Source organism: Rattus rattus, chromosome 6 (genome assembly GCF_011064425.1).
Source record: "Rattus rattus isolate New Zealand chromosome 6, Rrattus_CSIRO_v1, whole genome shotgun sequence".
In the NCBI taxonomy this organism is placed as follows: domain Eukaryota; kingdom Metazoa; phylum Chordata; class Mammalia; order Rodentia; family Muridae; genus Rattus; species Rattus rattus.
In genome coordinates this window covers 104152598-104165348 of record NC_046159.1, presented here as the reverse complement: position 1 = coordinate 104165348, position 12751 = coordinate 104152598, and the positions used below count along the sequence as shown (strand labels likewise).

Here is a 12751-nt window from a genome sequence, read left to right as displayed (position 1 = left end):
AGCCAGTTTATTTGCTAAATTGTTAAAATTTCTTCTTTAGATGGTAGAAGGTCTAAAAGTAATTAGTCAAACATACATTTTGTAACTAAAATAGTAATTTGCTTTTAAAACAATTTTTTACTTGTGGTATAAAACTAAGAATTCAATAGCCAAGGGGGTGGGAGTCTGCGTGCGCATGCACACGCACACACACACACACACACACACACACACACACACACACACACACACACACACACACACACACCAAGCAAGCCTTATTAAAGTAAAAGAATTAACACTCAAAATCTCAAAATTCTGTGGTCCTCAGTTTGAAAAAGGAAGTAAAAATGCAGCTTCACTTACAAAAATGAAGGTTCTGCAGCCTGGAAAGTATCTGCTGTTCTGTTTAATGGGTTACAGATCCAAGGTTCTATTTGTAAATAAACCCACAACAAGGGAGGGAAACAAATGGAAAGGAGGAAGAAGACTGCACCCTACCCTCACCATTTGTAGTTCTCAAATGTAGAATACACGGTGGTGGGGAAGAAACAGGAAAGCTCTTTTGGAGTGACTAAATCTGAGCTGAAACCCTCCTGTGAGAGCTAGGGAAAGTTACTCAGTTCCCACTTCTCTGACTATAAGATGAGGGTAAGCCTTACCTACATAGTTAAATGACATGAAAACCTCTGTGTTCACTATTTACATACAACAGGGCACACAAAGAAAATATATTCTTTTCTCATAACTGAAATTCTAATTTGAATCTGTTATTTTACAGTTTTGATTTTTCTATTGGAACCAAATATTAATTTATCATGGATTTTATACATCTATTTTTTAAGAGTTGTATTTTATTAATAAAATGTAAAGCTATTACTTAAGTTTTATCTATATTTCATATATTTAAGAAAAACAGTTTATCTAGAACCCATATAATCATTATATTTGCTGTTTTTCTTGCATACCCAAATAAAACCCCCAAAGAACACATCCTTAGAAGCATTCACTTTTGTTGTGTTCATGTTTACCTAATACAATGGCTGGCACTGTAGGTGCTCAACTGGCATTTGCTGACTTAATTATGAATGAACCAGTGAAATTGTGCTAACTAGCCTTCTCTTTCACTAGGGGAGTTAGAAACCAAACCAGGTCATGGGACTGGCACCAAAGCTGGGGAGAGAATTCTAGAATACTTTCCTATTTTAACAGCAGAAGAGATTCTCTAGAAATTCTGTTCAGTTTAAAAGCTTATGTTAATCTGTTTGTGCATTTATAAAGATTTCTAATGCTCACTTCATAGAATAAACCCACATCTCTTGCCTAAGGTTCACATTTACTAGAGATTATGCCTTTTAGTTTTGATAATTTTAGTTTAATTTCTATCTCTACCCACACATGGTTTTCTATGCTTCAGTTTTCATTACAGTTCAGTATCTTTAACCATAAGGATTTCTGAAATGGATTTTTGAAAACATTCTCAAAGTAAAATTTCTATTTTTATCGTGTCTTATTTATTTTAGATGTCAAAATCTTGAAGATAAAGGAGAAATTTAGTCTATATATATGGATTCATTTTTCTGACTTCAGTCTTATGTAAAGGTAAACAATCTATGGCTAATAGGTCAAATCAAGCCTGCTGCCTATTTCTGGTAAGTAAAGTTTTATTGGAACACAAACAGCATATTCGACTGTTTAGTTGTTTACATGCTATCTATGCCGTCACTGCACAACAGCAGGGATAGAGACATCTGGCTGACAAGTCCTATAATACGGACTAACTGGTCGTTTATGAAAACCAAGGCAAGTTTGCTAGCCTCTTGCCTCAGCCTCCTTTAAGCATCCCCTTAGTAAATAATCTACTCAGACAACACAAATAGCAAACCTTACTGCTGCAATGTGTAGATGCTGCTCTGTTTAGACACATACACTGTCTCTTTAAAAACTGCATGAAACATGTGAGTTGACTTCATCATGATTCTGTTCCAGATGAGAATGCTGAGGCTTGAATGGGTGCATTTTAAAAGATCTATTTGAGCCACCATGTGGTTGCTAGAAATTGAACTCAGGACCTCTGGAAGAGCAGTCAGTGCTCTTAACCTCTGAGCCATTTCTCCAGCCCAGAACAGGTGCTTTTATGTTACTATTAAAAAAGAAACAAAAACAAAAAACCCCAAACAAACACTGATGACTCTTATTTTTCATGAAACATCAAGTGAAAAACTTTACTTCCAAGTTAGGTGGGTGGTTTTGAAAACACTAAATTAAAATTTCAAAATGATGGTTACAAGGCAAAGTCAAAATTTGCCAACTATTGTCACTAAAATCATGGGGACTGCATAAAGTTTGAGTTTAAAACAACCAAGATTTGAACACTAAGGGCTATTCCTAGGAAAAGAAAGCTATCATTTACATGAAGAAGAGGTACAGATAGTAAATCAACTTTGAGAAAAAAGGAAGGAAAAAAGGGATAGCTTCTTCAGATACCAATCCAATCCAAATTTAACTAGACTGTATAATAGATAAGAGAAATGTGACAATAACTGGAAATACAAATATACTTTCCTCCTTTTTAAAATAAAGATAATGTCTATCTTCAGAAAAGTCAGTAAAACAGGAAGAGATAGCAACTAAAAATGAGCAACAGAACTCCATTCAGACTGACTAACAAGTGGAACACACTAAACAAGACATTCATGTATTCTTGGGGCTGTGGAGAAGTGCGTAAGATATAAGGCTTACAGTCAAGAAATAAAAATTAAAATCTGTCAGAAGAACAACATGGACAACAGATGGCCACTACTGTGGTTTTTCTAAACTGAGTGTTTCCTTGTGGCTACTACATCCTTTACTGCCCTTCACTGTGCTTAACCTTTATATTCCACTCTAGCCAGAAGCATCCAATTAGTCATATTTGGGTTTTGAGTTCATTTCCTATGTGGGCAGGAGATCAAGATTCACATCGTACAGCAGGGAACTCCAGAAGACTGGACAGGGGCTCCGCTCGCTGGCAAGCCTGGCCCCATTCCTCCCCATGAGACCAATGCTCCACTAGACATGGAAGATCTCTCTCACATCAAGACTGCCGATTGCTTCTGGTGAAGGAGAGCTGTCTAGTTCTTGGAAGCACTATTTAGATCTATAAATAGTTCTGTCTACTCTACATCTACAAATGCACCTTTTGAGTTTCTTTTTTTTAAGCATCCATTAAGGTAAAACTTGAACTCTCATTTTCTCTTCTACTTCCCCTTTCTCTGTCTACTGTCTACAAGGATTTATTTTACAAAATTAGAATTTATATGTAAACTCTGGCTCCCAAAAGTTAAAAAACAACCAAAACAAAAAACCAAAACCAACCAAACAAACAAAAACCCAACTCCATAGTACAAATACAGCAAACAAACAAACAAACAAACAAAAATAAAAAAAAAAAAAACCACACCTCTGTATGAGACAGTACAAGATGCTGAAATGCCACAGTGGTATAACTGTACAAGTCATGAGATTTGTTTAACAAAACACATAAATAAAATCTTGAATATAAACAGTGATAGGAGCTTGGTTCTCAATACTGTAGTGTGAGAGTTGATGACATTTTAGCTATGTGTATGGTTGCTACTATAAGGCTAGTTGCTGCCCCTGGGAAGGGATTTAGGTAGTTCTCAGAGAGGACCACTATTAAAGCCTGAGTCTGACCTCTTTCAGCTCTTTAGCCTAAGGTAACTGTTATGTGGCTGGTTTGTCACCCCTCCTCCACTCTCAATCTTGCCATGCACTAAGATGTGGCACGGCCAACAGGGACTAAACTACCTCTGAGTCAGTGCCAGCTCCATGCTTTTGAACCTTCAGGACTGTGAACTAACTTACTAATTAAGCTTCATTCTTAATACTAAGCTAGATACTTTATGTAGTTCATTCTAGCAAAGTTAATAAAAAATGATTGAAAAAGCATAACGTTACCAAGCAGAGTAGGACAAAAACAGCCCTAACATTACCATGGGAGTAGCTAATATAAAGTACTCAGTTAGAAAACACAATAGTTGATGAAAGAACACACTCAATTCAGATTGAGGAAAACTGAATAAAGTCCCAATTCTACTAGCAAGACCCTGGGTAAGGCCTTTAATGTCCAAGTTTTCCTTATGTAAGCGTCGAACTAGATGACACCTTTTGCTTTTGCTCTTATTTTAGAGCAATTTAAAACATGTAGCAAAGTAATGAACTTTATCATGGAATTTTCAGACATATGTTATCAATATGCTGTGTTCTAATTGGTCTTTTCTGCATTCCATTCTGTCATTGGTTCCTCTCCTTTATTCAATTACCTCCTCTGCATTCATGTCGTATGGATCGTATTACCCTATCTTTGCCCCATTCCCTTCATATTTTTTTCCCTCTCATGATCTCCCTCCCTTCTTGTTTCATGGCCCACACACAATTTTAAATGTTTTATACCGGGAGAAAATAGTATTTGTCCTTTTAATATTTGCTTACTTCACTTAACATAATGACTTAGTTTCACCTATTTCTTTGCTAAATGTCATTTCATTTTTTTTATGACTGTATAAATTCTATTCTGAACATGTACATTTTCTCAATCTACTAGTAGATATCTAGGCTGACTCTACTCCCTAACTATTGTGAACAGTGAAAACATAAACATGAATGTTCAAGTGAACTAGGTGTCTTTTAGGGAGCTTTGTCTATAACCACAATTGCAATTATTAACAACAGCTAATAAGCACTGAACATCACCATGTATGCTGGTTGATTTTATGTCAACACAGGCAGGCTAAAGTCATTTGAGATGAGGGAACCTCAATTGAGAAAATGATTCCCTAAGATCAAGTTAAGTTATAGGACATTTTCTTAATTAGTTGATTGATGGGGGAGAACCCAGTCCATTGTGGGTGGTGCCATCCCTGGGTTGGTGGTCCCAGATTTTATAAGAAAGCAGGCTGAGTACACTATAAGAAACAAGCTAGTAAGCAGCACCCCTCTATGGTCTGCCTCTGCCTCAGCTCCTGCCTGCTTCTAGGTCCCTACCCTGTCTGGCTTCCCTTAATGGGCTGTGACTGGGACATGTAAACCTTTTCCTCCTCAGGTTGCCTTTGGTCTTGGTGTTTCAACACAGTAATAATAACCCTAATTAAGACAGCATGTCAGGCACAATATTAAATAGTTCAGCAAATTACACTCCTATTTAACTACTCCGAATAAGTAACAGAAAGGCACTAACAACCTAGTCATAAGACTTGTAGAACAAGTAGCTAAAAATCAAGAAATACACCAAGAACAATAGTTACATGACAAGAAAACCTCCCTTAATTTATAGGACACACACAAACCTGTAAATGGGCCAACTACACATTTAAAAAAAATCAACGAAAGGTAAAAATAAGAAATGGGAATAGGATGTTGTGGGATATACCTTTACTGTAGGGCCAGAAAGACTAAGGCAGGAGGAACCTAAGTTCAAGGCCAGCCTAGGCTACAAAGCAAGTTCCTGGACAGACTGAACTAAAAGAACAAGACCCAAATGCAAAGAGGCGAGTGCAGAGCAGGGGAGAAATAGTAAAACAAGCAGGAAAAGACTATGAATGGCTAATACTACTCTAAAATGTTCAATGTTTATTGAAATATGAATTAAAACAACACACAACCAATAGCACACTACCAGCTTTCTAAGAGCAAACCCAAAAATGTTTAGTGACACTTAGGGCTGTTTGTGATGTGTGTCCAAGGGAATCTAAATCCATGATACTCTTTAGGCTCAAAATATGGATCTATTCTTAAAAGTTGTTAAAAATACAAACATGATTACTTCTTTTTTTTTTTAAAGATTTATTTATTTATTTATTATATGTGAGTACACTGTAGCTGTCTTCAGACACACCAGAAAAGGACATCAGAGCTCATTACAGATGGCTGTGAGCCACCATGTGGTTGTGGGATTTGAACTCAGGACCTCTGGAAGAGCAGTCAGTGCTCTTAACCACTGAGCCATCTCTCCAGCTCCCAAACATGATTACTATAATATCATTTAATTGCAAAACTAAACTGAAAATAAAAGGCTTACCATCCATTATACATATTAAACCTATACAATGGAATATCATACATCGTTTCAGAGTAATTAATTTTAATATAAAGCATTTTTTAAGATAAATTAAGAGAGCAAGTATAGAGAGTTTAAAGAACTTTTAAATGGAGGAAATAAATGAGTAAATAAATTTCCAATTATTTCCTGATACTAACTACATGAACCTCTTTGGTCACAGAGACTAGGAGAAGGGGGCGTCATCTTTTAGTTCCAATTGCTGCATATTCAAATCTGTGTCTGAATTAATCTGACTTTGCCCCTTGCTCATGAGTGTATGTTGTACAGTATGCACTTATACCTGTAGCTGAACATGTATGCACACAGGTGCTACTGCATGTGTGTGCATGAGTATGTGAAGGCCAGAAGTTGATGATGGGTGTCTTCCTTGATCATTCTCCACCTTACTCATAGAAGCAGTCTCTTATTTAAACCCAGACTTTGCTGATTCAGCTAATCCAGCTGGCCATATGAGCTCCAGGCTTCAGGATTGGGCATGTTATGCCCACTGGACCATCTCCTTAAGCCCCTAAAATTATTAAGATAGTAGGATTATAAAGTAATTTTTGTCTTCTGTATATTTTTGTTGAACGATCCTTTGTTATTATTTTATCTGAGAAAAAAAAAAGACAACCTATAATAGAAAGATAAGCATTTATACTGTACTAAATTTTCTGAGTTTACTGATAACACCTCCGTTTCTCACAGGCTGATATAAGCTTTCTTACAGCACACCTGGCAGAAAGAACAACAAAGTGATAAAGGAAAACATCCTGCCAGTTTAAAAACGTTTTTAAAAAAGTAAACAAAATGACATAAAACAACAAATGCTGAATCTGAACCACTTTAAAATTGCCTACATTTTTTTTTTTTTTAAGGAAAAAGGGAAAAAAGATCCCAGTAAGCTTGCAATTTCTAAAGATTAAACTTGAAGCTTTCTTGGATTTGACAGATCCTATCCTTTCACATGGTGCACAAGTGTTGCTTTTCAAGCCTGTTAACGTGTCAAGGCAGATGTAATTAGAATGGGGTTGGAGAGAAACCACAGAGAAAGGGAAGTTAGAGGCCTAATGTATAGTATTTCACGGCCAGTGAAACAGAAGGATATGTAAGCAAGAGTACACCTATTAAAGCGGCTGGAGAGTTTAAGGGCTACCCACCAGCACAACTCACAAGCACTCCCCAGAAGGAACCTTGGATCCTCAAAGGCTGTGGTAGGCTTATCTCTACATAGTCAAGGGACCATTATCATCTTGGCCCAATCTGTAATTTTTATATACACAGAAGCAACATACTCCCTTTGTTATCTGAGATTGTTTAGCAATGAGGGCCACCAGTGTGTTGAGTGGTTAATAGCAAGGAATTCGGAAAGTCCTTCATAGCCTGTGAGAGTGAGTTCAAGTTCCTGTCCTACCACCCACTTGAGAGCTTCAAGACCTTGGGCAAAATCATTACCTATTGTCTAAAATTACTCTCATGGGTTGACTTGATAAGAATGAAATAACACCTGAATATTATATTACAATGGCCAAATATATAAAATGTTAAAAACATATTCTTCTTTAAAGCAATTATGAATAGAAATCTCAGTAATTTAGTTGCCCATTTTTTCCCCCCTAAGGGGAACAGACTGACACAATATTTCTTTTTTCTGGATTGTTCTTCAGGATCATAATTACAAACATAAATAACAAGATTATGATTTAAAAAAAATTGCCACAAGCCACCAAATAATTATCTTACAGACCTATACTGAATAAGACAGTTTGGTGAGAATTTAGGTTTACCAGATTTATTTGCCTTTATGCTAATTATATCTAAACTGTCTTCATAGTTTGGACTAAGTTCTTTCAGCAAGTCTCTTATTTTCTTAATGAGTTGACTCTAAGCCTTAGTAAGTCAAGAAAACAGAAAAAAAAACAAAAAAACAAAAAAAAAACAAAAAACAAAAAACCTAACTACTTCAAAGCAGACAGAGACAGCTTTCTTAAAAAAATATATGCTTTAGATTCAGACAATCTTTGGTTTAAATCCAAGTTGGGCTAGTTGGTAACCTTGTCTAACTATAACTCCTCCAAAACTTAATAGCCAGTGAGTGGCAATTACTTTTCCATAACTAGTGAAGTCTACTAAAATCATGGCTAAGAGAAGTTCTTACTAAGAACATATGCTTTTAATGTATTATGGGTTACACTGGAGATACTACGATTTAAAAGAACATAGCATCTACTATCCAAAGGCTCAGGGCCTACCTAATGAAGGACAGATATGCAGGAAAACCACAGTGTGAAACAGGATAAGAAGCTGCGCTCAAGATCATTTAAGGTGAAGCGTTGTTTTTTGGGGGGTGGGGGAAGAGGTGATATTTAGGCTAAGAGGACAAACATGAATTCATGAGCTTGGAGGCTAACTGGTGAAGCTGAGTTGGTCAAAAAGGATGTAAGTACACATGGACAAATCTACAGCAAGAAGTACAAGTCAGGGTCTGGAGTACAGCTCTCAGACAGAGAAGAAAAACAATCTCTCAATACAACACAATGTCCCAGTAGACCAAAAGAAAGAGTTGGAAGTGACGCAGAGTCACAAGATATATAATCTATCAAGTTAGAGAAGGAAGTTTACTGAGAAAAATAATATACTTAAATAAACACTGATCCCTTCAGCGAACTATTGAAGACGATCAGAATGGAGAATGGGCAAACCAAATCAAGAAAATACAGTGGGGGCTAGAACTGCAAGACTGGAGAGCGAAGCAAGGAACAACCCTCAGATATGTAGGACGATTGCCCGATTTCTAGTTTGGATGAATGGTTGGTTCAGTCATGAAGTTGTAAGCTAACACTGCGACAACACAAACAGTCTCATGCATGTTATTTTTTGGTAACATGTAACTTTTTTGTCACTTAAGTCTTTATTAATGTTTTGTATTCTAAATCCCTTAAGTCTGAGCAGGGGCTGGAAAAAACAAGGGCCACTCACTTGGAGAGAATAGTGTGGTGTTCCGCTAGTGGTTGATGTATTTTTCTATAACCCTACATTGAAGAGGTGGTGGTTCAGGTTTCTATCTGCTACTAGCTAAGGCAGTTCAGAAGGCAGCCTGCCTTAAACATCCATTGCAAACAACTAAGCAGAACAAATACATGTGAAAAATCTAAATTATAATTGCATCAAATGGAGAAAAAACTATCAGCCTTGTACAATCCTGTAGTTACAAACAAACAAACAAAGCTGCTTCTGCTTGCTTTCTAACACAGGCCTGAGAGGCAGGATACTACTGCTCACACCTTTTAAGAATTAAAATCTTGACCGCAGGCTCACACTTTTGGAAGAGGACCAAGATGATCGCAGTTGTTGCAAAATTCTACTTTTGGAAAATAATTTAAAAAAAAAATTATGCTAGTTCTCCTTAAAATTACAAAAAGTGCAATTTTAAGACCCAAAGGCAGGCTAGCTTAGAACTTTCCAAGTACCTCACAAAGTGGATTTATTTCTATTAATTAGGGTTCGGCTTTGAATTTGGGCTTCTTAACAATATATATATATATATATATATATATATATATATATTTATACTTTAACCCTAAACATAGCGTGATTAGACTGCAGTACTATTTACTACACACACACGGACTTCAGATGAAATCATGGAGTACCCAAAGTTAAAAGGCTTTTTGGAAACTAATCAGATTTCCTAACACCCCAGCTGCAACCTTATCAGTCGAAGCAAATGATACACACACGTACATATATTGTGTGATGTAGGAGAGAAAAAGGGCCACACCCAAGTTAAGACTTTCACAGTGAAGTGACACCAAGTTTCAGAAATTTAACTATGGCTATTTTGGGCAGCTAATTTCACGGTTAACGAATCCTCTGAATCCTTTCCACCTCCACCAGGCCGCACGTTCAAGAAATCGTCCCTGATTCTAACTGCTTGGGTTACTCCTCAGGAACCCGCAAGGCCTAGATGGAGAAATGCCCCATTCAAAGACTCCAGTAACCGGTGTAGCAGAGGGCCGGCCTGTAACGATCGAGAGAGACTACCAAGGCGCCAGTTAACCGAGGGGGTGAGAGAGGCCACAGCCGCCTTAGCAACACAGCGGTTACCCCGCACAGAAAGGCCACACAGATCCAGGCCCTTCGGCATCAAGGAGTCTTCCCCGCCGGCCCTGTTCCTGGTGCCCCGTGGGCTTCACGATCACCCCACCTCAGCGCATCCCCGCTCACCTTAGCCACATAGTCCTTCACCTCATCCAAGTCTCCGTTTTTCAGGGCCCACATGAACTCCTTGTCGCACATCACTGCAGCGGGATGGGCCGGCGGGTCGGGCAGAAGCGGCGATTACGCCCGACGAAGGACACGAGGAAACGACGTGCCTCAGGCAGCCGAGCGGGCGAGACTGTGGGCCGCGGCTAGCGTTCGGGCAGGAGAAAGTACTTTTGCAGCCGTTGGGCCCAGCAGAGCAGGTTCCGCCTAGCTGAAGAGAAGCAGGACGCTTGCACTTCCGGTTCACGCCCCGCTAGGGCCCGCCTCCGACTTCCTCTTCCTCTTCCTCTCACCAGAAAGCTCTGCTCCAGACCCCGCCCCGACGGCTTACCTCAGGAGGGCCACTTGTGCGCACGCGCATTATCCTAGCAAGCCAAGAAGAGTAGAAGCTGGTCCAGTGGGCGGAGCCGAGAAGCTGAGTAAAATATCCCTGGAGGTCAGGAAAATCAGGGGCTAAACCTGTGGAAGTGTTGGTTGAGTGTAGGACATTCCTGCTCCACTACTGAGGGGAAAGTTAGTTTCGAGGGCTCACTTTCTAATAATTCTAATAATTTGTAATAATAATGTGTTTAGATTATCTCCGTCTTACTTTTCTGCTTTAAACTAATAATTAAGGAAAACAAACAAAAAACCCAACCCACTCTCAAAACATTTTGATTGAGAATTTCATGTATTCATAGATCATGTTTTGAGGTAATCCATTCCTGAGTCCCTTCCCAACCACACTGCCACTTTTCCTTCGCAACTTTATGTGACCTCGCTCCTTACATAAAAAAAGACTTATTTTTACTTATGTGCATGATTGTTTTGACAGAATATATACATTTATGTGCACCAATGTGTGTGGTTGCCGGAGGAGGCAAGAGGAAGCATAAAATCTCAGAAAGCCAGTTACAGACAGCAGTAAGCCTTCTTGTAGGCCATGCTAGGAACCAAGCTGGGGAGCCTCTGTCAGAGCAGCCAGTGCTCTTAACCTCTGAGCCATCTCTCCAGCATGTGGGAATATAAATCTACATGCCCAACAAGGGCACCTTTCTGGAAGGAAACTTTAGTTAAAAAAATTGTGAGGTGAAGTTTGGTTCCTCACAAACCAGGATGTCCGAGTTACGGGACATGGAAAGCTCTTGGTTCATCACTAAGCCAGACTTCCCCTATGTGACCTATTCTTACTGTCAGCATTTCACCTGAAAGTCTTAAGCTTAGTATATTTAGAATAGGATCTTGTCTTATAGATTCTAAACTTAGCTAAGTCTCCATACTCCATGGTTCTGTAAACAGCTTCACCGAATCACAATGGCTCCAGCTATTTCCAACTCTCCCCTAACCCAACCTTCAAAGGCCCTCAACACATCTCAAAATTGGTTGGCTTCTTGTAGAGTTCAGTTGATCCCTACAGTCACCCAAGCAGACAGAGCTAGGCTTTTAGCTAATCTCATTTTTACTTTCACGGTGTTCCAGGTGATTTTTTTCAGTCTTCTGATTTCTTCATTGTTTTAAAGCACAAACAGAGCACCCACTTCTTGTTCTAAGTGTCCAGTAGCTTCCTAGTGTATGTCCTGTTTGTCCATCAGACCAGGACCCTCTGTGACTCCCCTGGACAATCCTAACCCATGATGCTCCCTTAACCATTCTCTCTCGAGTGTCCACATATTTTACCTTCTGTAATTTTCAGAAAAAAACAGCCTAGGGCCTTTATGTATCCTATTTCCTGTTTAGGATTCTATTTTAATTCTTGATGCTGCATTTTCATCTCTGAGATTTACATGCAGAAGCTTCTAAAACTGCTCATTTCAATCCTATAGCCTATTTTTTTTCAGTTTACAGTGTTCAGCCCAAAGATTTTCCATCACTTTTTAAAAATTTACCTATTTTGAAAGATCTTTGTGTTATTCAGTAAATGATTGTTTTTGTCTGTCTGTATGCACGAGAGAATGGCTCTTCCTGGATTCCTTGTAGTTGACTAATTTCATGTAACTAATTTTGGCCGATGAGTACAAGTGACATGAGTCATCACTAGGCTGGCTAGTTCAAGACTCTTTAGAACCCAGTTTTTCCTTTCTGCCGTAGCAATGGACAACATTCAAGGCAATGATGACATAGGCAGTCAGGGGTCCTGAAAGAGCTCGCCCCATCCTATGATGAACATGTGGTATGAATGAGATAGATTGTTGTTTTAACCACCGAGACTTGGATGTTTATTCCTGGAGCAGCGCTGATTCGATCTTGATTAATTAAGAAACAACTTTCAGTTTGGGGAGGGAGTGAATAAAACCAGTGAATGAATCACTTTGACTTAGGGACCAGGTAGAAAAGGAAACGTTAGAAGCTGTGAGGGCGGTGATTCTTGTTCATAGGAACAGAAGCTTGGGAAAGACTCTCTTGAGAACACAGGGAAGTCTAGAGACA

At 38.7% G+C, this 12751-nt stretch overlaps 1 protein-coding gene across 1 annotated transcript in view; it reads right to left on the bottom strand.

Moving 5' to 3' along the window:
- The window catches only part of Mtpn (myotrophin), a 30110-nt gene extending 19494 nt beyond the window's left edge, over positions 1-10616 (bottom strand). The window contains exon 1 of the mRNA XM_032906759.1: positions 10307-10616. Within this exon, the coding sequence (XP_032762650.1) occupies positions 10307-10378 (72 nt within the window). The 5' untranslated portion in view covers positions 10379-10616. The remainder of the gene's footprint in view (positions 1-10306) is intronic.
- Positions 10617-12751: the final 2135 nt, after the last annotated feature.